The sequence below is a fragment of the Schistocerca americana genome, chromosome 5, assembly GCF_021461395.2.
Source record: "Schistocerca americana isolate TAMUIC-IGC-003095 chromosome 5, iqSchAmer2.1, whole genome shotgun sequence".
Taxonomy (NCBI): Eukaryota; Metazoa; Arthropoda; class Insecta; order Orthoptera; family Acrididae; genus Schistocerca; species Schistocerca americana.
The window spans coordinates 416,728,310-416,754,273 of record NC_060123.1 but is presented as its reverse complement, the minus strand read 5'-3'; the positions used below and the strand labels follow the sequence as shown (position 1 = coordinate 416,754,273).

At 40.6% G+C, this 25,964-nt stretch overlaps 1 protein-coding gene across 2 annotated transcripts in view; it reads right to left on the bottom strand.

Annotated features, from left to right (window-relative positions):
- LOC124615902 (lysosomal acid glucosylceramidase-like) overlaps nt 1-25,964 on the bottom strand; it is a 296,037-nt gene that overhangs the window by 142,780 nt on the left and 127,293 nt on the right. For both annotated transcript variants that reach the window (XM_047144076.1, XM_047144077.1), the window contains exon 3: nt 8,531-8,734. In XM_047144076.1, the coding sequence (XP_047000032.1) occupies nt 8,531-8,734 (204 nt within the window). The remainder of the gene's footprint in view (nt 1-8,530; nt 8,735-25,964) is intronic.

The following is a 25,964-nucleotide window of genomic DNA, read 5'->3' as shown; positions in this document are numbered from 1 at the left end:
ACACCGATCTCTCAAACTCTGTCAATTTTTGTGACCAGAGCCATTACCTCTGAGACTAGTAGCCCCTCAATTGGCTTCACAAGGGTTGAGTGCACCATGCTTGCCAACAGTACTTTGCAGACCCAAATGGTCACCTGTCCAAGTGCTAGCAAAGCCCAACTGTGCTTAAGTTTGGTGATTTGATGGGAACCACTGTTACCACTGCGGCAAGGCCACTGGCAATACCACTATCACTTGGGTGAAATTTGTTCTGATCTCTCACATAATGTATACGATTTATGGTTTTTGCATAGTCACATGATGCACTGGTGCACTTTCAAGTTACACATTCTAAATTTATCTATAAGTACAATAACATTTTTGTCAGTTTCCATGTGAAAACATAAAATTACAAAAAGTTTGTCATCCTATAGATTTCACTATATAAGTAAACAAAAACATAAATTAAAGGAAGATTTGCATCTGTAAATGAACTAATTTCCTTCCATTCCATCCATATAAATTATAACAAATGCCATGTATATTCAATAAAAATTTTACATAAATTATGCCAAATTATAAGTTATTTCTCATTAAATAAGTTGCCTTCATTTCCTTCCAAAAACACATTAAAATTCACCAGAAACAATTACCCTTGATACAGAAATACCATATTTTCAAGTGTAAATAAACCTTTTCATGTGGAACAGTTCTGAAATCTTTAAATTTTGTTTCAGGACTATATAAAATATCTTTTCTAACTGGTTTGGTTCTCAGATTTTTCTACATGTGAAAAGATACATTTTTCAATTATATTTTAATTTTATGTAAAACCCGTATGTCATTATAATAACTAATTTGACAAAGAAACTTCTAGAACTACCTGGAAGCCAGTCTAAGGTGTAATATCATGAATGCATGCCAAATGACACATTTGCATTTGAATGAGATGAAGATATTAGCTAGAAAAATGCAAAATATTGAGAAAAATTTTATAATGATTATTTAAATATGAAAGAGGCTTAATATACAGTATAATAGAGAAAAGAAAAAAAAGTTAACTAAGGAGTAGAATTATAGCAAATGGAGTTAATTTCTCTTGCTATGTTTCAGTTGGACATGTTCTCGTCAATACGCTTAGGACTTTCCTAGGTAGCAAGTGGTGCAATGAAATGCAAGTGGAAGAGAAGAAATTTTTTCAACAACAATAAATGTATTTTATGCATTTCCTACATGAGCCACTGCAAAGTGACATCTTTGTGCTAGGCTAATTTTTAGATCCATGCTTCAGTCCTAAGTTTGTCTTAAGATTTTTTTCTGATGGTTAATATTGTATATCTTTCACTTCTACCTAAGCTTTGTTTGATTGAAAGAACCAGGTTACAGCATAGTTCAGATTCCTTATGAAACTGGAGTTCTACTTGTAATCAGCTCGGAAAGTAGCAAAAAAAACTGTATATTACAAATATTCAATCTGAGAACATCTTTTCTCAGTAGTGGCGTAGCGTGAGGGGAGACTTTGAGACTTAGTCTCCCCTGTATTCGTGCTTCAAAAAGATTCAATAGTAATTCATAAGAAAAATATAAATAACTTTCTGCTAAGAGCTCTAAACGTGCGAAGACATCAGTCTTATAGTCTGCGCCGCACCCTGAGTATTGGTGTATTTGCTTGCTTGAGACTCGACTGCTCTGTCTCTGCCTCCCTACCCTTACCTGGCTGCGTGCGCCTGCGCCTCCTCCACTTCCCCTCTTCCACGAAGACCGGTGCACTGCACTTGCTAGCAGGTATCGAGACTAGTCTCTGCCGCTTATATGCAGGATTTTAACACGGATGTGAACAGTCACACGGTTTGTGTTCATAATCATTCTTGCGTGATTTTAGTGCATATGTTCGTTGTGTCGCCAACATGAGTGGGCAAGCAACTGAACACCTTATAGAATTTTTATTAAAAACGCCTTTTTCTACATTAACATACCATACGAAAAAAAGTGCGATTGAAGGACAAACGACCTACTCCTATACTCAGTTTAGTTTTAAGTGAAGCCAAACAAAAACTCACTTTTCAGACAGGCTGGTACGAAAAGTATACTTGGCTGCCTGCGAATGCAGTTAATAACAGATTATATTGTTATATATGTCTTCTGTTTGGTGGTGAAAAGGAATGGTGGCTCAAATGGTTCAAATGGCTCTGAGCACTATGGGACTTAACATCTGTGGTCATCAGTCCCCTAGAACTTAGAACTACTTAAACCCAACTAACCTAAGGACAACACACACATCCATGCCCGAGGCAGGATTCGAACCTGCGACCGTAGCAGTCGTGCGGTTCCGGACTGAGCGCCTACAACCGCTAGATCACCGCGGCCAGCAAAAGGAATGGTGCAATGAGGGCATTAGTACAATAAAGAATTTTGACCAGAAACCACCAAAGCATCAGATATCAAAACGTCAGCTGCAGGACAAAGAATCATTTCATTTATTGGGCAAAAGTAGAATTGAACACGCCCTTTCTGGAGCCGCTCGTCTGACAGAAATAAAATACAACGAACAAGTTGCATCCAACAGGAGACTATTGGCTTGCATTATTCAGGAAACTGTTGTTTGTACGCAAGAACTAGCCTTTGACGGCCATCGAGAAGATGAATCCTCCAGCTACAAAGATAACTATCTGGAATTATTGGATTTACTAGCTGAAGGAGAGCAGTTAATCCAAGACCATCTGCCATCATGTTCAACCTTTAAAGGAACTTCTCCAGACATACAGAATGATGTAATAGAAATGATAACTCTGGCAGTTAATGAGAAAATAAGATCTGAAATTTAGAACTGTAATTTCATTTCGATTCAAGCTGATGAAATATTAGATATGTCACGCAAGAGTCAACTGAGTATAATATTCAGATACTGTATTGCAGACAAAATTGAGTAAAGATTCGTTGTATTTTACAATGTTTCTGGAGATAAAACTACTGAAGGTTTGTCAAACATTATAGCAATATTGAAAGAATGGAATGTGGAAAGAAAAGTGGTTAGTCAAACATATGATGGCGCTTCAGTAATGGCGGGCAGAGAAAAAGAGGATTACAACAATTGGTGAAGCAGTTCTGTCCCTATGCGCTGTTTATTCATTGTTACGCACACCAACTGAATTTGGTACCGTTACATGCCTCCAAAATCATACGACAAGTACGCATGTTTGTAAGTGATTACTGCATTCCATTCGTTTTTCAGCAAATCATCAAAACGAACTGTATTGCTAACTGAGAAAGAATTTAAACTGCCACATGCAAGCAACACTCGCTGGAACTTTCATTCCAGGGCAGTTTCAATAATATCTAGTCATTTCTCAGAGCTATATAGTGTTTTTAATTATACAATTGATGATACAATCTCCATTCCTTCCGAACTAACTATGCAAACGTAGAAGAGATGTGGCTCAAATTCAAAGATATAGTAGCAACAGCAATTGAAAGATTCATACCTCATAAATTGGTAAGAGATGAAACTGATCCCCCATGGTACACAAAACAGGTCCGAACACTGTTGCAGAGGCGACGGAAAAAGCATGCGAAGTTCAGAAGAACGCGAAATCCCGAAGATTGGCTAAAATTTACAGACGCGCGAAATTTGGCACGGACTTCAATGCGAGATGCCTTTAATAGGTTCCAGAACGAAACATTGTCTCGAAATTTGGTAGAAAATCCTAAGAAATTCTGGTCGTATGTAAAGTACACAAGCGGCAAGACGCAGTCAATACCTTCGCTGCGCAGTGCCGATGGTACTGTTACCGACGACTGTGCCGCTAAAGCGGAGTTATTGAACGCAGTTTTCCGAAATTCCTTCACCAGGGAAGACGAATGGAATATTCCAGAATTTGAAACACGAACAGCTGCTAGCATGAGTTTCTTAGAAGTAGATACCTTAGGGGTTGTGAAGCAACTCATATCACTTGATACGGGCAAGTCTTCAGGTCCAGATTGTATACCGATTAGGTTCCTTTCAGATTATGCTGATACAATAGCTCCCTACTTAGCAATCATGTACAACTGCTTGCTCACCAACAGATCTGTACCTACAGATTGGAAAATTGCGCAGGTCGCACCAGTGTTTAAGAAGGGTAGTAGGAGTAATCCATCGAACTACAGACCTATATCATTGACATCGGTTTGCAGTAGGGTTTTGGAGCATATACTCTATTCAAACATTATGAATCACCTCGAAGGGAAAGATCTATTGATACGTAATCAGCATGGTTTCAGAAAACATCGTTCTTGTGCAACGCAGCTAGCTCTTTATTCGCACGAAGTAATGGCCGCTATCGACAGGGGATCTCAGGTTGATTCCGTATTTCTGGATTTCCGGAAAGCTTTTGACACCGTTCCTTACAAGCGACTTCTAATCGAGCTGTGGGCCTATGGGGTATCGTCTCAATTGTGCGACTGGATTCATGGTCTCCTGTCAGGGAGGTTGCAGTTCATAGTAATAGACGGCAAATCATCGAGTAAAACTGAAGTGATGTCAGGTGTTCCCCAAGGAAGCGTCCTGGGACCTCTGCTGTTCCTGATCTATATAAATGACGTGGGTGACAATCTGAGCAGTTCTCTTAGGTTGTTCGCAGATGATGCTATAATTTACTGTCTAGTAAGGTCATCCGAAGACCAGTATCAGTTGCAAAGCGATTTAGAAAAGATTGCTGTATGGTGTGGCAGGTGGCAGTTGACGCTAAATAATGAAAACTGTGAGGTGATCCACATGAGTTCCAAAAGAAATCCGTTGGAATTCGATTACTCGATAAATAGTACAATTCTCAAGGCTGTCAATTCAACTAAGTACCTGGGTGTTAAAATCACGAACAACTTCAGTTGGAAAGAGCACATAGATAATATTGTGGGGAAGGCGAGCCAAAGGTTGCGTTTCATTGGCAGGACACTTAGAAGATGCAACAAGTCCACTAAAGAGACAGCTTACACTACTCTCGTTCGTCATCTGTTAGAATATTGCTGTGTGGTGTGGGATCCTTACCAGGTGGGATTGACGGAGGACATCAAAAGGGTGAAAAAAGGCTGCTCGTTTTGTATTATCACATAATAGGGGAGAGAGTGTGGCAGAGATGATACGCGAGTTGGGATGGAAGTCATTAAAGCAAAGACGTATTTCGTTGCGGTGAGATCTATTTACGAAATTTCAGTCACCAACTTTCTCTTCTGAATGCGAAAATATTTTGTTGAGCCAAACCTACATAGGTAGGAATGATCATCAAAATAAAATAAGGGAAATCAGAGCTAGAACAGAAAGGTTTAGGTGTTCGTTTTTCCCGCGCGCTGTTCAGGAGTGGAATGGTAGAGAGATAGTATGATTGTGGTTCGATGAACCCTCTGCCAAGCACTTAAATGTGAATTGCAGAGTAGTCATGTAGATGTAGATACAGACTCTCAGCGGGGCCCAGAATCTTTCAGCTGTGCTGTGGGAATGAAACGACGGATGGATGATCCTACAGCCCGGTCCACACGCAACGATCTGTCTGCGCAGACATCGGCGCAGATGTCTGTACACGCAAAAGATCGCTGCAAATGTGGTGTGTTCACACGACACAAACCCCAATCTACTACTCGCCCGCCATCTGTCGGTGTAGAAAAGAAATATCAGTGGCAAGCGACTACCTGTAAACGTCAAAAATTTAATTAAGTTATTTTGAAATATAGAAATGGAGGAAGTTCTGTTGTGGTCTGTGTTCGCAACTTGTGTTGCAAAAAACATTCAGACCAACCGCAGGAAACAGAGAAAGCGGTCAAAATGGTGTAGACAGTGGCTGCTAAGGCGAAAGCAGTTTTCTCACGTAAATTTACTGCGAGAGTTGCAGGGCGAACTTAATGACTGGTGAAATTATTTGCGGATGGATGTTGAAACTTATAATTATCTCTTAAAGCTTGTTGTTGTTGTTGTGATCTTCAGTCCTGAGACTGGTTTGATGCAGCTCTCCACGCTACTCTATCCTGTGCAAGCTTTTTCATCTCCCAGTACGTACTGCAACCTACATCCCTCTGAATCTGCTTAGTGTATTCATCCCTTGGTCTCCCTCTACGTCCGCAGCTCGTGGTCGTGCGGTTGCGTTCTCGCTTCCCACGCCTGGGTTCGATTCCCAGCGGGGTCAGGGATTTTCTCTGCCTCGTGATGACTGGGTGTTATGTGATGTCCTTAGGTTAGTTAGGTTTAAGTAGTTCTAAGTTCTGGGGGGCTGATGACCATAGCTGTTAAGTCCCATAGTGCTCAGAGCCATTTGAACCATTTGAATCTCCCTCTACGATTTTTACCCTCCACGCTGCCCTCCAATACTAAATTGGTGATCCCCTGATGCCTCAGAACATGTCCTACTAACCGATCCCTTCTTCTAGTCAAGTTGTGCCACAAACTCCTCTTCTCCCCAACCCTATTCAATACCTCCTCATTAGTTATGTGATCTACCCATGTACTCTTCAGCATTCTTCTGTAGCACCACATTTCGAAAGCTTCTATTCTCTTCTTGTCCAAACTAGTTATCGTCCATGTTTCACTTCCATACATGGCTACACTCCATACATATACTTTCAGAAACGACTTCCTGACACTTAAATCTATACTCAATGTTAACAAATTTCTCTTCTTCAGAAACGCTTTCCTAGCCATTGCCAGTCTACATTTTATATCCTCTCTATTTCGACCATCATCAGTTATTTTGCTCCCCAAATAGCAAAACTCCTTTGCTACTTTAAGTGTCTCATTTTCTAATCTAATTCTCTCAGCATCACCCGACTTAATTCGACTACATTCCATTATCCTCGTTTTGCTTTTGTTGATGTTCACCTCATATCCTTGTAACCCCTCACATTATGAGAAAAAATACTTGTATAGAGAAGGGCAATTTCTCCTCACGAACGGCTGGCGGGAACATTAAGATTCCTAGCAACAGGAAGGAGCTACAACGATTTGGAATTTTCAACTGCAGTATCGAAACAAGAGTTGAGTGACATAATACCCGCAATTTTTCAATTAGAGCATTGTATGCAGTTGTCTTTTTGTCTCAGTCACTATATTCTTTACTTTAATTTTCCACAAACATGGGTGGTTTCTATATATTTCAATGAATTCATTTACAGACTCTCGAGAACACTGACGAGTATCGGCCATTTTAATGCCCTGTGCGCACAAATACAAACACTAGACTGAGCAAACAGCTGTTCCGCGCCAGATTTGCGGCGATCTCCTGCCCACACGCTCCAACTTGTCTGCGCAAGTGTGGTTTCAACCCACAGATTTGAGAGGTGTCGCTCAAACCTCCAACTCCAACTTCCAGGTTTGCACACACCCCAGGTTGGTGCAAATCTTCTGTCCACACCCAACGATCTGTCTGCGCAGATGTCATGTGCGCAGACATTTGCGCAGACAGATCGTTGCGTGTGGACGGGCCTTACATTTGTCTAATTGCTTTGTTTCTACCGAGGGTGCTTTGTTTATGTTGTTCAATTCTTTAATGTTCTTCAGTCAAAATCTGTCAGTATAATTGCTTGCCACGACGAAATACGAACTGTTTTGAGAAACTTACGGCATTTAAGAACGGAAACATTCGTCAATGAATGCATTTAATGCAGTTTGTGTTTGAGTGGCAACTTATCATTTCGTGACAGTCAAAATACATCTCTCAGGGCACTAAATTACGAGGTACTGGATCTGCAAATTGTTCAGATGGAAAGAAGATTTCAAGAATTTTCCTAATTTCAGTTTGTGAACTTTTGAACGAAAAGTGTTTCCCGAACTATCAAAAAGAATTCCCAAAGTTGAAACTGCTTCAGTTATTAGGACAGTACCCTTTTTTCAAACAAGAACAACTTGAAAATGCACTGTGTAACATATACGCTGATGTGAAAAGACACTTATCTCCAAGAATCCTCTTAAAGTACATTGTAAACAATCATTTAGACTCTGTTTATGAAGAAACAACGAAGTTCCTGTGTTTGGTTTTGACCCTACCTGCAACTATAGCAAGCAGTGAATGAAGCACTAGTACTCTTAAACGAGTGAAGAATTATTTAAAGAATTCAATGTCCAACACCCGGCTGTCGTGTTTGAGCACGTTGGCAATAGAAAAGACTTTACTTGGAGAGCTATCCAGTGATCAGATCTTTGTAGACCGAGTTACAGACTCATTCGTGGAAAGAAAAGACAGGCGCATTGCACTTGTGTACAACAAAATATAAGTGCTTCATTTCTTGCTGCTGGAGTTCTACAAATCTGTCATCGTTTCTTGAACAAGTTAATTATTATTATTAGTGGCGACGGTAATGGTGATAGCAGTAGTAGTAGTAGTTGTTGTTGTTGTTTTATTTGATGCATTTTGTTTCATTTGTTTAAATTATTGTTTATTGTTCTATTTTGTCTAGCTTTAATAAATGTAGAGTCTCCCCAACCTTTACAACCACGCTACGCCACTGCTTTTCTGAAGGATATAGTACAGTGTGGTACATTATGCAGACCCTTGTAAAACTGATAAAGAAGTTCCTGGATGTATGTACTTACAAGAGACACCTTTTCTTGGAGAAAAGGAACCAACACTCTTCTTAAAGCGGAGGCCATCTTTTGTTGATGTATACAATAAATACTTTCCAGATGGAAAGTGTGTTACTGTTTCAAATTCATCACAGTATGTGGCATTGCAGACACATACAATACTGTCATATCCAAAGCTTTTAGGAATGCATTGTGAGTCAGCATTTACTGGCACTGGAACAATAACAAAATTTGTAAATTAAGATTAACACAGTTAGCTGAGATTAAATAATCATAGCATTGAATAATAAACACCTCAAAAACCATTTTCAAACAACTGATCATCTCCATATGTGTGTAAGCTTAGATTCAAAGGAGGCAGGGAATGAATGAATAAGTCTTATGAAATAAAAATAAAAAAAACTTAATTGTGAAATAAAAACACATATATCCACTCCATGAGAAATGGTCCAAAACTGATGGCAGCAACTTCAGACGAATGTCAGTCCTAGACATAATATACAAGCTGTTCTCAAAGCCCTGCTGCAACCCCCAAATGACTACCAACTTTGAGAATATTATGTGGGTTTCAGGAAAAGAAGATTTTGCTCAGAAAAAATCCTAAGCCTCAAAAACTTCATGGCAAACAAAAACTCAAGAGCAAAATCAAATGTTATCACTTTCATTGACTTTCAAAAAGCATACAACTCAATAGACTACAGATACCTGATCTCTATACTAAAAGAACTAAATCAGACAACAAAATCACAAACATAATCAGAGATTCCTTACCAGCACATACTCCAAAGTTAAATTCAAGGGTGAACACTCTGAACCTTTTGAGGAAAAACTACTGTATGGCAAGGAGATCCACTCTCCTCATTGCTATTTAACTGCACTATAGAGAAAGTACCCAGAGAGTGGAACATGAGGACCCGAACTGGAATCCACTGGTCAACCAAAAACCAAAGGCATGAAATTCAACTGTCTAACTTCTGCAAGTGATGTGGTCCTAATAGCCAAGTCCTTGGAAGAAGGGTGGAAAAACGGGGTGTGTCACAAAATCTCTTTTGAAAAGACCAGAAGAATGACAAACATAAAAAAAGCCACTGAAACATTTTACACTGTGAAAAAAAAAAAAAGCCAGACATGAAAGAATTCAAGTGTGAGTACCTTGAAGAATGTATATGTGGAATGCTCTTCAGAAAAAGGCAATGGAATATAGAAGAAATAAAGTTGAACTGGCCTTCCAACTTGATAGAAACAAATATTACAAAAACTCCTTCTCATGGAATGTAAAAATAAGATAGAACAGCATGGTAATCAAACTGGGAACTGTACATGCAGCTAAAACACTATCCATCACCGACCATGACTCAGCTGAAAGACTTGAGACCATCCATTGTAATACATTTGTATACTCCATGATATGCTGCCCAGAGAGTAGTTGAGATGTTGCTGCTCAAGCCTGTCCCAGTATTGAATAGAGACCTTCCTTAACTCATTATGTGTGTGAGGAGAGTTTTTGTGATGACACAGACATACTGAAAGTTTCAATTAATCTTAAACATGTTCAGTTGGGTTAATGACAGCAAATTCCACAAGCCACTTCATTTGATTAATTCTTGCCTCCAGGAGAGAGCAATGTGCTTCAGCATTACTGTCTTGAAAGATGAAACCTTCACTGATATGTTAACTCTAGGGACAGACATTTGGTTGAGTGAACTCATTCGGATACTGCGCAATGCTCAAATTACCTTCAAAAGTGATGAAAACCATCCAATATCCGTACATGATGTTGTTGCTATTGTTGCTGTGGTCTTCATTTCAAAGTCTGATTTGATGCAGCTCTTTGTGCTATTCAGTCCTACTTTATCACAGCATAGCTATTGCAACCTACATCCACCAAAACCATCTAACTGCAGTCTTTCTATACAATTTTTATCCCACTTACTTCCCTCCATTAGCAAATTTCCGATTCCCTGGCACCTTAATGTGTGTCCTAAGAACTGATCCCTTCCTTTAGTTAAGGTACACCATAAATATCTTTTCTCACTAGTTCAATTCAGTACCTCTTCAGTAATTATGTTATCTAACCAACTAAATATCTGTAGCACCATGTTTTAAAAGCTTCCATTCTCTTCTTGCCTGAACTGATTACTGTGCATATTTCACTTCCATATAAGACTAGATGGTAGATAAAAATCAAAAAACACTTCCTAATATTTAAATTTATATTTGTCATTAAAATACATAACTTTTTCAGAAATTATTTTCTCCATATTGCCAGTCTGCATTTTGTAACTTCTGTATAATGACCAAACATTTGATGTTGGTACCTACACAGCTAGGTGCATTTAACAGGTGGCCACAGGTTGCTAAATTTCTGAAGATGCTCAAAGCTGATGAAAAACTGGCAATAATGGAAATTATATATGACTTGTGGTTGCTCCACAATTTTGTGCCTGTAATCGTATGCCAGAGTACTGTGAGCTGACACAGCTTCTCATCTGAATGTGCTTGTTTTAAATTTCATCAGTGCTCTTTAGCTTCAACTCCTCTACTTCATATGTGTTTATCTATTTATCAGACACAGTTCCGTGCTTTATTAGCTGTGTAAAGCATAGAACTGCTGTTTGCATAATGCCTGGTGTTTGTTACATGTTTGAAGAGCCCCTTGTAATCCCTCAGTAGAGTGATAGTTTTCATAACAAAAGTTGCATATCAGAGTACTGTGAGTTGACACAGCTGCTCGCAAGAAGATACTTATTTTAAATTTCATCGGTACTCTTCAGCTTTAACTTTTTTTTCATGTATGATTTTGACTTAACAGGGCACCTTTAGGAACTGTGATTGCTGTGTTCAGTTGCGAGCTGAGATGGTGAACCTTGGCCACTCACAGATCCAAGCAGTGATAGCTTCAGTCATGCAGCTTGCACTGAAGTTCACACGTCACCCATGGTCAAGTGTGGAGCTCCAACATCAGTCACATAATGGGGCCCTTTAGGGATATGGCTGCCAAGAATGGGAAGGACATGAGTGTGAACTCTGTGTGCCTACTGGGTGGAGTAGTTCTGGATGTGGAGTGGGTGCTTCCACGTGCCATTAAGAGCACAGTGTGCAGCCAACTGCAGGTGCTGGCTTGTGTCAGTACTAACAATGTGTCACTTTGGATTGGGAGAGACTCTCTCTGTTCAGTGGCTAGCTGAAGTAGTAAAGATCGCCAGTCTTGCTTGTGAGACAAAGGTGGCATTCACCAACTGCGGCATCATTGACACAATCAACTGTGATCCTTTGGTACAGAGCCGAGTGGAGGACCTGAAGCAGTGGTTGTGTATGCTGCAGATTCCTCAACTTGCACCATATGATTGTGAGTTTCCAGGTTCTGCTAAATAGGTCAGGGTTCCACAACACACAGCAAGCAGCTACATGGGTAGCAGTGGTTGTGAGGTGGGGACTGCACAGTTTTTCAGGTTATGGGGTCTAGGGAAAGAGCTTCAGTTTCAAAGGGTGCAGAACGAACATTAACTGATGGATAAAAAGCAACACCAAAAAATAATTAATGTTGAGTAATGAAATTAAGGAATTACATTTGTCCCGGTAACATATTTAATTAATTAATATAGCAAAATCACAAATTATTGTAAATGCAAGATAAGCCATTGCAAGTGTGAAATGCTGGTAAACTAATAACCAATGTAACCGCCTGAGTGTTGAGTGAAAGCATGCAAACATGCATGCATTGTGTGTTGTACAGGTGCCAGATGTCAGTTAGTGCGATGGAGGTACACGCCTGCAGCAGCTGGTTAGTCAATACAGGGACAGTTAATGTTCTCTCTGACTGATCCTGGGGTTGTTGTGTTATGATGTCCCATATGTGCTCAATTGGAGACAGATCTGGTGACCAAGCAGGCCATGACAACGTGTCAATATTCTGTATAGCATATTGGGTTACAACAGCGGTATGTGGGTGAGTTATCCTGTAGGAAAACACACCCTGGAATTCTGTTCATGACGCAGCACAACAGGTTGAATCACCAGACTGTTGTACAGATTTGGAGTCAGAGACCAAGGGATAACCACGAGAGTGCTGCTGCTGTCACACAAAATTGCACCCCCAACCACACCTCCAGGTGTAGACCCAGTGGATCTAGCACACAAAAAGGCCCTCAACTGGCTTTCTTGTAACCAACATATGGGCATCATGACACCAAGCCAGAACAGGCTTTCATCAGGAAACACAACAGAACTCCACACTGCCCTTCAATGAGTTCTTGTTTGATACCACTTAGATTATAAATGACAGTGGTTTGGGGTCAATGGAATGTACACTGCAGGGCATCTAGCTTTGTGCTGTCCTTCAAGTAATCAAATTGTAACAATTTGTTGTGTCACTGAGGTGCCAACAGCTGCTCAAATTGCTGCTGCAGATGCAGTACGATGTGCCAGAGCCATACGCTGAACACCTTGGTCTTCCGTCTTGGTACTGCCATGCGATTGTCTGGAGCCTGCACTTCTTGTGACTGTACATTCTCATGACTGACACTGATCACTGAAGGAACATCCAGCATCTTGTGGTCCTATTGCACAAACTGGTCTTTGTCACCTTACAGGCATTCTTGGCTAACATCAACCTATCACGTCCAATCTGTTGTAATTAGGCTTACTTAATGCAGTGCCCATTATTCCAGTTCAGTGCCATTCCCAGTGTATTTGGAAGCCAAGGGTTTCTGGTGTACACTTCTCTTCTCGGAATGTGCTTATTTGGTGCAGTTCTAGCAGGGTGCAAAAAACTCTCTGTGAAAAGTATGTAGTTTGACGGTAGTGCCATTGTGTGTATTGTATGTGAGTGTTTCCTATATTATATTTATCAAGAATGACAATATGTGTGTTTCAATTCAACTGCCCACCCCTGTCCATGTGTCAATATTCACTGCACATGTAGAAATTACAACAGGTTATGGGCCAAGTGCACAGGTGAGGTGAGTTTATTTGAGTTCAATGAAAAAAGAACTCTAGGTACAAGAACAGACAAAGATGACATACCTAAATCCTACCTCAGCTGATGACAAAGAAAAGAATTCAGAATGATGTAACCATCTGTGAAGACTGATTGCCTGCGCAGCAATAACTATTTTGCATGATCAGTTCTTGTTTGCTCTTTGATACAACATCATGAGGCATGGGATGCCATAGAACCCAGATCTGAAACACATTACAATCAGTTGGATGTAGAGAAAAAGAAGAAAAATGACAGAGCCTTGTCCATCATTCTAATGTTGTTTGAAGGCTGCTACCTAGAGATGATTGCCATTCTAAAACTAGCAAAGAAAGTGTGGGAGACATGGAAAAAATTCACTGTAAGAACCGCCTATTTAACACTATATCCAGGATGAGGGACTATGAAGAAATATGAAGAAAGAAGGCGATATGACTATGGACGACTATGCAACAAAGATACTAGCTGCCAACAGATTACTGAAGCAAGTGGGCTTTACCTTTGAAGACAAAACAGTTGCAAGCTTCATGCTTCTACGACTGCCTCTGGAAAAGTATGAAGGCACCATTAGAAGTTTAGAAAGAGATGAATACAGACTGACCACAGACCTTGTCAGCAACAGACTACAGTTAGAAGAGAAGCAGCTGGAACCAGATTCGAAGTCCACAAACAGCTGAGAAGAAGCCAAAGCATATGCAGCACAGGGTGGAGGTAATAAATAATGCCGGACCCACTGCAAACATCATAAACAAAACCAAAAAGGTGAGAAGAACACTGCCAGTACAAACAGACTATGTTTCTCCTGTGATGAAGCAGGAAACATTGCCAAAAAGTGCCCACATTTCCATGGAAAACAAGGAGGTGGTGCACCAAGCAAGCAGAATATTCCCAAGAAATCAGCATACAGAGCAAATGGATCCAAGCTCAACAGTGCTAAGAAATATCCAAATAGTGAAGACCCAAGTGCAAGTTCAAAGGAAGATGATGAAATAGTGGGCATGACAGTGACCAAAAGTTGAGGGGATGCTGATGGAAACATGTGTGTTCTGGATTGAGGAGTATTACATCATTGATTAGTCACCAAGAGATACTACAGGACTTAGGGATAGGCAACTTTGGAGAAGTGAGACTGGCCGATGGGAAAGTTACTAAAATGAATGGTAAGGGAAGTGTTGTCATGAAAGCAGAAAAGTCATGTCGGGGTAAATCAATCCAATTAATTGCCGGCCGAAGTGGCCGTGCGGTTAAAGGCGCTGCAGTCTGGAACCGCAAGACCGCTACGGTTGCAGGTTCGAATCCTGCCTCGGGCATGGATGTTTGTGATGTCATTAGGTTACTTAGGTTTAACTAGTTCTACGTTCTAGGGGACTAATGACCTCAGCAGTTGAGTCCCATAGTTCTCAGAGCCAATCCAATTAATTGAAGTGCTTCTGGTGGTAGAACTGCATGAGAACTTGTTGTCTGTTAAACAACTGGACAAGAAAGGTGTAGTGGACTGACCCGACAGCCAATCCACTATGACGGGTAGCCGAAAGGCACGCGTTTAAACTCACGCAGGCTGGCGTGAGGTCTGAAACAGGATACGTAATGAATGCTATAAAGAAAAGTACATAGCTGCTGGAATACTTAACTTTAATCCATAATTGGTGTACATTGCTCTTGTACAGATATAATCTCCATTTCAATATAACTTGGTGATGGCGCCTTGCTAGGTCGTAGCAAATAACTTAGCCGAAGGCTATGCTAACTATAGTCTCGGCAAATGAGAGCTTATTTGTCAGTGAACTGTTGCTAGCTACGTCGGCTGTACAACTGGGGCGAGTGCCAGTACGTCTCTCGAGACCTGCCGTGTGGTGGCGCTCGGTCTGCTATCACTGACAGTGGCGACACGCGGGTCCCACGTATACTAATGGACCGCGGCCGATTTAAAGGCTACCACCTAGCAAGTGTGGTGTCTGGCGGTGACACCACAAAAGGAATGTGCATTTGATTAAAAAATGGTGATGTTAATGTGTCTATTGGTGGAGATGCAAGTGTTGAGTAGAAGATCATCAGTCAGTGATGTCAATTTAGTGCAGTGTGAATATTACAATGTGAAAAACAATACAGAGATCCAGAATGAAGTTTTCACTCTGTAGCGGAGTGTGCGCTGATATGAAACTTCCTGGCAGATTAAAACTGTGTGCCCGACCGAGACTCGAACTCCGGACCTTTGCCTTTCGCGGGCAAGTGCTCTACCATCTGAGCTACTGAAGCATGACTCACGACCGGTACTCACAGCTTTACTTCTGCCAGTATCTCGTCTCCTACCTTCCAAACTTTACAGAAGCTCTCCTGCGAAACTTGCAGAACTAGCACTCCTGAAAGAAAGGATACTGTGGAGACATGGCTTAGCCACAGCCTGGGGGACGTTTCCAGAATGAGATTTTCACTCTGCAGCAGAGTGTGCGCTGATATGAAACTTCCTGGCAGATTAAAACTATGTGCCGAGACTCGAACTCGGGACCTTTGCCTTTCGCGGGCAAGTGCTCTACCATCTGAGCTACCAAAGCACGACTCACGCCTGGCACTCACAGCTTTACTTCTGCCAGTATCTCTTCTCCTACCTTCCATACTTTACAGAAGCTCTCCTGCGAACCTTGCAGAACTAGTACTCCTGAAAGAAAGGATACTGCGGAGACATGGCTTAGCCACAGCCTGGGGGATGTTTCCAGAATGAGATTTTCACTCTGCAGCAGAGTGTGCGCTGATATGAAACTTCCTTCGCAGGAGAGCTTCTGTAAAGTTTGGAAGGTAGGAGACGAGATACTGGCAGAAGTAAAGCTGTGAGTACCGGGTGTGAGTCATGCTTCGGTAGCTCAGATGGTAGAGCATTTGCCCGCAAAATGAAAAGGTCCCGAGTTCGAGTCTCGGGCGGGCACACAGTTTTAATCTGCTAGGAAGTTTCAATACAGAGATGTCCCACAATGACAAAACACATCAACCAGTGGAAAATGGAGCAACACCCAGATGGCAGAAATTTTGTGGCATTAAGGACTTGGACACAGAGAAGCTTAATCCAAAGTATGTGGAGTCACTAAGTAAAAAGAAAAATATGAAGTGTGTGTGTAAGCAAAAATGAAAAGACCGTCTTTCAAACCAAGCCAAATTACTACTGAAAATGTTCTAGAAGTGTTACATAATGATGTGGGCTATATTAGACAGACCTCCTTAGGTGGAGCACATTACTATGCTACTTAACTAGATGATCACTCGAGATATTTGGTAGTGAAAGTGCTAAAGCATTAAAGTGATGTTTTTGACTCTTGTGGAATTTAAGGAACGTGTAGTGTGTGAGACAGGGAGAAAACTACAAAGTTTCCAATTGGACAATGGGACTGAGCACATCAACAGCAAATTTGAACAGTTGTTCAAGGAAGAGGCATATTACACTGGAAAAGCACAGTTTACTCCCCCCTTCCACAGAAAAGCTGAGCACCTGAATAAAACATTTTTATCCATTGTGATGTGTCTACTATTAGAAAATAGTTTGCCCAACACCTTTTGGGAAGAAGCTCTGATGTTAGCCTGCTACATCCAAAATAGATGCCCAACGAGATCTCTTGGTGGAAAAATCCTGTATGAAGTCTGAAAACAAAGAACTTATTAAAGAAGTCTTGAAACTGCTCAAAGTGTTTGGCTGCAGAGCCTGGACAAGGACATTGACATCTGACAAGATTGCGAAACAGGCTGAAGTATGTGTTTATATTGGAGTAGAATCAGGATGAAAAGGATATTGTCTGTAGATCTCTGGACAAAGAAAAATTCTTTTGAGAAGAGATGTCATATTTGACAAGATAGTATTTCCTCTGAAGGCTACAGTAAACAAAGAACTCTGTCTCCCATGGAAAGCAATCACGAAGCAGATGGCAACAGCTAATCTACACAGCAATGAATTGACAGCAAAAACGCCAGTATGGTGAGGTTGAGCTTTCCTGATCTATCAACGGAGGGCAACAACACACCACCAAGGGGAGCAGAACCAGTAGCAGACGATGCATTTGAGTCAACAGCAGTATGGAGAGATGGGAGACCATCCAGGATTGGAGAAGAAAATGGTACTGTAGCGAAGGCAGTGCAGTTACCAGCAATGGAGATAGTGATATGTGTGAGGAGTGCGATACCATGTTGGAAAGTGGGATTTATAGTGCAGTTATTGAAGCAGGATTACAATGGTTTTCATGTCTGGGGAAACCAAAGAAGTGTGGTTCGTGTCACCTCTTCTTATTTTTTTCCCCCTCCCTATCACACGTCAAGCGAATCCGTCTTATCCAACATCAGTAGAAGAGGCTTTAGCCTCACTTCACTTGGAAGAGGTGTACAGCCATTGAGTCAGGGATGAGTAGCCTAAAACTTGTCAACAGATCTAAACCTGAACATCTTATAGGAAGTAAGTGGGTGCTTACTACTAAGACAAACAGAGAAAGTGAGTTTACTAAATTTAAAGCAAGGTTAGTAGCTCTGGGTTATAGCCAAATATTCCGAGTAGATTATTGGGAAAGCAACAGTCCAGTAATGAGATGAAGTACCTTGAGGATTCTGATAGCAATTGCAGTAGTCAGTCCTCGGAAAATCAAACACATTTATGAAGAAACTGCTTATCTCAATAGCTTCTTAAGTGGCACTGTTTTCATGGAACAGCCAGAATTATTTAGTGTGGGGAATAAAGTGTGTTTATTGAAGAAGAATTTGTACAGGCTTCACAAAGCAGGTAAGGACTGGAATGATTTTTTTATGGTTTGTGATGAAAAAGTTAGGTTTGAAACAATGTGAAAAGGACCCTTGTGTATTCTTCTCTAATCATTTGATCATTAGGATTCATGTTGATGATGTGGTTGTAATACGTGAGGAAGAGAGGACTGAAAAATTCAAAAATGTTTTGAAATCTAACATTAGCATTTAATAAAGGGATGGCATATTGTTTATTTTAAGACTTAAGCTTGAGCAGTCTCAACGGCAAATGAAATTAAACCATACTAGTTACATTCAGCAACCACTGAAAGAGCTCAAAATGCATGACTACTAGTACTTAGCTACACCAGTAATGACAACCATTTGATGATTAAAAATTGTACCAAAAGGCTGTGGGTTGTTTTTCATATATATCCACATGTACTCGACCTGATATTGCCTTTATTGCAGGAAGGTTGAGTCAGTTCAAATCTAAACTAAGTGTTTCTCACTGTGTCAGAGTAAAATGTGTGTTTCGCTTTCTGCAGCAAATCTTCAATTTGAGCTTATGTTTCAATGCCAGTTGTTCTGATCTTAGTGCAATCAGTGATATTGAATGGGCAAATGACCCAGCTGAGTCTAAGTCTGTAACAGGGTACACAGTTTTGGTAGCTGGAGCAGCAATCAGCTGGGAGAGTAGAGGGCAATCCACTGTAGCAACCTCCACAGTAGAAGCTAAATTACATTGCAATATTAGAGACATGTAATGAGGTGGAATGGTTTGCAGATTTTTAAAATGACATCAAGTATTCTGAACTTGTTAGACTACCTTGCAGATCAATCCTGACAACAGACATGCCATTGATATTACCAAGAAAAAGGCGGTATCAGAAAGAAACAAACATTTCCGTGTGTGTTAACGTGAAGTCAGGCAGGCTGTCTTGGTTGGATTTCCAGTGAATGCTTCTCTTCTCTGTATGTGCTTATTTGGTGCAGTTCGAGTAGGGTGCGAAAAGCGTGTGTGAAAAGGAAGTAGCGTGACGGTGGTGCCATTCTGTGTGCTGTATGTGTATGTTTTGCGTAATAACATTTTATCAAGAATCATGTGTGTGTTTTAATTCAGCCGCCCACCCTCGTCCATGTGTCAATACCTGCTGCACACGTGAAAATTACGGCACAGTCTCAAAGGTAACTAACGCGCATGACCGGTACAGTGTGTATTTAAAGCGGAACTGATTTCCATCTTCATAGAGGCACTTCTAGCGCTACTCTATGTGACTGGCGCGAAATTTGAATAGGTAACATGTATCCGATATAGAAATATGCGTACCAACTTTCGTTCATGTCACACGCAACTCCTTCGCGGTGTTGAATTTTTTTTCCGCCAGTGTAGCAACAAACAGTATGATGCACCCCATTTGCTCCGGATTGCTTGTCTGGATGACAAGTATGTATTCGCAACCATTTACATTTCGAGTGGGCTCTTGAACTAACTTTAAAAATCATTTTCTGAGAATGCGTTCAGTACGATTTCGAACAACGTTTTATGCAAACCACAGACTTAAATAATGTATTTTCACCAAAATATCGAGGGTAGATTGGAATCACCACGAACTATAATTGTATGAGTAAGAGTTGGCTATCTATTTGAAATTAAACTCGTATTTTCTTTGAACTATTCAGAAACTGTATCATCTGAGTCGAGGGATCGGTAAAAGAAACCAATTATTAATTTATTCCAGTTGTCAACTATAACACCTACCCATACTAAATCACGGGAAATAGCTACTTCACTAGGGTGTAAACTACTTCTGACATCAATAAGCACTCCACTCTGTGTAATCTATCCTTTCTGAACGCGGTTTGGCCCTTCCTAAAAATTTCAGCTGAACGTAATTCCGGCTTTAGTCAGCTTTTCGTAGTTTACCTCTAAAGATTTGAGATTCAGTGATTTTTGTTAGCGCATGGAACTCCGGTTCTTCCCCGACACAGCTACAACAGCTAACTGAACGCATTCTCAGAAAATGATTTCGAAAAGTTAGTTCAAGAGTCCACTCTAAATGTAACTGGTTGCGAAAACATACTTCACATCCTAACAGAGAGCATCGTGACAGATATAGGGATTAATGTCTTTGTAGCTAAACTGACTTCCAAACCCATCAAAAATAAAACACAAAATGCATGTATCCAAAAAAAAAAAAAAAAAATAAAATCAGATAAAAATTGGCTTGTCACCTTCCTAAGCGACAGTCTGCGCCTTCCAAGCTGTCTGTGTAAGCGTAGACCAGATATGGTCTAAATTCGAAGAAATAGTATCGACGGCAATTGAGAGATATATACCAAACAAATTAACAAAGGATAGTACTGTTTCCCCACGGTAAGCAAAACAGGTTACAGCAGTGTTGAAGCAATTTTACAGAAGTTCGAAATTTAGCACGAGCTTCAATGCGAGATATTTTAATAGTTTCCATAACGAAACTCTCTCTAGAAATCACAGAAAACTGAGAGCGATTCTGGTAGTATATAACGTACCGGTACTCTAGCGGCAAGATGCGATCAGTACCTTCACAGCGCGATAACAATTATGTTGATACCAGTGCCACTAAAATACAGTTACTAAACATGGTTTTCCAAAATTTCTTCACAAAAGACGACGAAGTAAATATTCCAGAATTCAAATCAAAGAAAGCTGTCAACTTGGGTAACGTAGAATCAAGTATCCTCGGCGTAGCGAAGCATCGTAAAACACTTATCGTATCAGTAATAAAGGCAACGCCTCCAGTCTCGACTCTATACCAGTCAGGTTCCTTTCAGAGTATGCAGATACTATAGCTCCTTACATGGTAGTCTTATACAACTGTTCGCTTGTAGGAAGACCTATACCTAAAGACTGGACAGTTGCAAAAGTCACACCAATACCTAAGAAAAAAAAATAGGAGTAACCCGCACAATTACAGACCCGAATCACTAACCTCTATTTGCAGCAGGATTTTGGAACATATACTGTGTTTGAACATTCTAAACAACCTCGAAGAAAACAATTTATTGACAAGTAGCGGACACGGGTTCAAAAAAAAAAAATCGTTCTTTTGAAACACAACTAGTTCTTTATTCTCATGAAGTAACTAGTGCTATCGACAGGGGATGACAAACTGATCCATATTTTTAGATTTCCAGAAGGCTTTTGTCAACCTTTCTTCACAAGCGTGCCCATGAAACATCGTCTCCTTTACTGACAGGATTCAAGATTGTCTCAGGAAGATCACAGTTCGTAAAAATTGACTGAAAGTCATCGAGTAAAACACAAGTAATATCTGGCGTTTCGTCTTAGATTATTTGCAGATAGAGCGAAGTCAGCCACATGGGTATCTAAAGTAGTCCGCTAAATTTGGTTAAACGATAAATAACATAAATCAAAGGCTGTAATTTGAGCTAAATACTTAGGGATTACAATTACGGATAACTTAAATTGGAAAAATTACATGGATAATTTCGTGGGCAAAGCAAACCAAACACTGTGATTTATTGGCAGAACACTTAAAAGATAGAACTGGTCTATTAAAGAGACTGCTTAATACTACGCTTGTCGGTCCTCTTCTGGAATATTATTGTGCAATGTGGGATCTGCATCAGAAAGGATAGACGGAGGACATCGAGAAAGTTCAAAGAAGAATAGTTCCTTTTGAATTATCGAGAAATAGGGGAGAGAGTGGTAGGGTTTGGGGTGCAATCATTAAAACAAAGGCAGTTTTCGTTGCAGCAGAACCTTCTCATGAAATTTCAATCACCAGCTTTCTCCTCAGAGCGTGAAAATATTTTGTTGGCGACCACCTTCTTAGGGAGAAATGATCATCGTAATAAAAGAAGAGAAATCAGAACTCCAGAGAAAGATTTAAGCGTTCTTTTTTCCCACACGCTGTACGATATTGGAACGGTAGAGAAGTAGCTGGCCAGGCACTTAATTATGAATTGCAAAATAATCAAGTAGATGTAGAAACATGTTTTCAAGAACATTGTAATATTTTATGAGATTTGGCTAAAATATGAAATTTTAACATTATCATACGTATTAATTTTTGCTGAAACTACTTCTTGTTCGGCACTTCAAAGTCTTCGCTTTTCACTGTTGCTTTCAGTTTATGCTTAGACAGTTTTCGACGAAAGTCTTTGGACTTTATGAACAAGATGGGGTATACTTTCTAGGTTTTGCTTTTGAAAAAATGTAGGCAGTGTTTGTGAAAATGTGTGTGCTGAAATAAGAAGATTAAAATAAATAGCTGTTGTAAACCGGAAATTTAATTGTTCAAACAAAGCCAGTGTTTGTGAAAATATGTGTACTGAAATAAGAAGATTAAAATAAATAGCTCTTGTAAATTGGAGATTTAATTGTTCAAACAAAGCCAGTGGTAGCCCCCAAGACCCCTTTTTATAGAATATTACACAGCAGAAGAAGAGACCCAGGTACCGAAGCCAACATGAAAAGATAATTAGCAAATTATTACTGTAATGTAATGGATCCTACCTTTAACCTAGGAAAGAACTGCAACCAAATGAGACACATTACGCAGCGTTGTTATTATGTAGAAATAATTCAAGGGCTAGCTGGAGTGGCCGAGCGGTTCTAGGAGCTTCATTCTGGAACGGCGCGACCGCTACAGTCGCAGGTTCGAATTCTGCCTCGGGCATGGATGTGTGTGATGTCCTTAGGTTAGTTAGGTTTAAGTAGTTCTAAGTCTAGGGAACTGATGACCTCAGATGTTAAGTCCCATAGTGCTCAGAGCCATTTGAAACATTTTTGAATAATTCAAGGAGTTATTGTGGAACATTTAAGGGAGGGTTCATTGTGAGACCTTGGTGCCAACTCAGTATTATCATCATTCATCCGGTGCACGGTTAGCTGACAGCACAGCGCATACCTGATCTGTCTTTCACTATATCCATTCTGACGAAAGGTGACCTCAAGATAAGCTAACTCAGCTGAGAAACTCTCAGGGTCTGAAATGATGTGTGACCTGGAAATCAAGGTCCAAAGTCTCTCTTCATACTGAGCTCGATAGTGACAACTATCAGCCTTTATATACAAGTCTGTTTGAGTAGGCTTCCTATGAACAGCATGTGCCAACATACCTTCAACCTTCCCTCTGACTAATACATCCAGGAAGGGAAGGCAGACATCCACTGAATATTTGCATCGGTTGAATTCAGATATTCTAAAACAGTGTTCAAATTCTCACTGCAACGAGGCCAAACAGCAAAAGTATGGCTATACATCTGAAAAAAACACGCTTGTTTCACAGCTACCAACTCCAAGGCACGTTCCTTGAAGCCTTCCATAAACAAATTTGCAAACCTAACCTCACTTAACCGTAACGAATCAGGCAGAGAAATTCAAGTGAAGAGAGAGAGACCACAACAAAACTAACTAGAATATCAGAGTCATGTAAACGAATTACCTTTAACCTACAGTAGTAATCCGCCGTGTTGTTAAAGTGATGCTCACAGAATAGCAAGGTGTTTTGCTAAGTAGTATGTCGGAGCACCAGTGTTACTTACAAATGGACAAGGAAGAACACCTTCTTTCTGAATCTTCGGAAGGCCATATAACATTGGGGGAACAGCACTATAAGTATTAAGACTCTTGATAGCGTCCTCCGAAAACGGACTTTTCTTCAGGAGGTTATTAGGTTTTCTCTTAACACCTTTTGCGGGGTGAGCACCGATCCTACAATATTCTGAATCTGTAAACACTGCATCATCTGAATGCAATCCTGTTTGTCCAAAACTACTGTAGCATTGGCCTTGTCCATAGGTAAAATAACAATATCCAGATAAACTCTAAGTGACTGTAAAGTAGCCCACTCTGTTGTTGTTACATTACTCTTGGGTTGATATGCCCAGTCAGCATATGATACGTTTCCTTCCTAGCCTCTTCTGCAGCCTCAGGAGGTAATTTAAAAACAGCCTGTTCAACAAAATAATAAAATCAATCACTGGCAAACGACTGGGCTTCGGTGCAAAATTTAAACATTTCCCTGCAAAGGATAAAACTTTGTCGTCAAAACGTTTCTACATGAGATTTATCGCCGAACGTCGAGGTACAGCATTAGACTGTGAGCCACGAAAATGTTCAAACTTCGCCAAATGCCGGGAAGTTACAGAATAAAATTCCCATTCATTCTGCGACCATGAAGCACCATCTAGCCAATGGCAAGAAAAAGCTGACATTTTTGAAGCAGTCATTAAATGAAGTCGAAACAATTCCTTGGAATCAAAATCCAATTGTAACAAGTGTAATGGATGCTTTTATGAACAAGAATGGTGTTCTGATGTATCGTGTAGAAAAACGTTACTCCATTGGTCCCATTATATGGTTGGTGTGAGCATCACGGTAAGGACTCGGTGGATTTCTTTCGTCGGTTAGAGGGAATGCATTTCACTCACTCTGATATTCTGCTAAGTTATGATATAGTCTCTCTCTTCACTCGTGTTTCTCTGTTTGTTCCGTTACAGTTAATCAAGGTTAGGCTTGGTGTCGAAATGTGTGGACTTACACCTACTTTTTATTCAGTGGCCAGTACTAAAGCAGACAGGTGGAGTTGCAGTAGGAAACTCATTGTCACCTCCTACTGCAACTTTGTTTATGGAAGACTTCGAGGAACGTGCCTGGGAGTCAGCAGTTTTGAAACATGCACGTATCTTCAGATGTATAGGCCTGCTGTTTGGCCTTATGGCAGTGGCCTTTTAGAACATCTGAATTCAATCCCCCCAAATATTCAGTGGATAACTACCTTCCATTCCTGGGTGTGTTAGTCAGGAGGAAGGTTGATGCCACGTTGGGCATTGCTGTTAATGGGAAGCCTACTCACACTGATTTGTATCTACAGGCTGATACTTGTCACCATCAAGCTCAGCGTGAACCCATCTTGAGGTCACCTTTCCTCGGAATGGATATAGTGAAAGATAGATCAGACATACGTTGCACTATCGACTAACTGTGCACCAATCGAGTGATGATTACACTGAGTTCCCACCGAGGTCTACGACCTTTCTGCCTTGTGCAGGGAGCATTTCCAATAAGACTGGTCGTAATTTGTAGAAATATAACGTGGAATGTATTTTCCGACCTCCATCTAAAATTATGGTCCTTTTAGATTCCGTTAAGAATGATCTTGGTTTGTGTAAAACGAGTGTCTATTTTATTCCTTGCAGCTGTGGCATGTCATACAAGGGCTGGAACTTAAATAGTGGCAACTATTTATTTACAACTGATACAAAAGACTTACATGTTTGCACCTGTTACTGTCCTTCAAAGTAGTCACCAGCGTTGTGTAGAACCCGTTGCCAGCGATGTGGAAGGCGTAGTATACTGTTAGCAGAGCCTGTTCTGTTGGTGGTGCGAATGGAATGGTCTACTGCCGGTCGAATCTCAGGAACAGTTCTGAAGCGAATGCCACGAAGTGGTTCCTTCATCTTCGGAATCAAATCAAAGTCACAAGGACTTAAGTCCGGTGAGTATGGTGGATGGTACAGTACTTCTCAGTCCCATGTCTGAACAGAGCAGCCACAGCTTCCGCTGTATGCGCCACCGCAGTTCGTGCAAAATGATGGGTGGGTTGCGCAGAGAGTGTCGCCGTTTCTTTCGTAAAGCTGGTCGCAGGTGATGCTCCAAAAACGAACAGTAACACTGCGCATTGGCGGTCTGCCGTTAGGATAACACCATCACAGTCGTACACGAGAATCACCATAACTTTCACC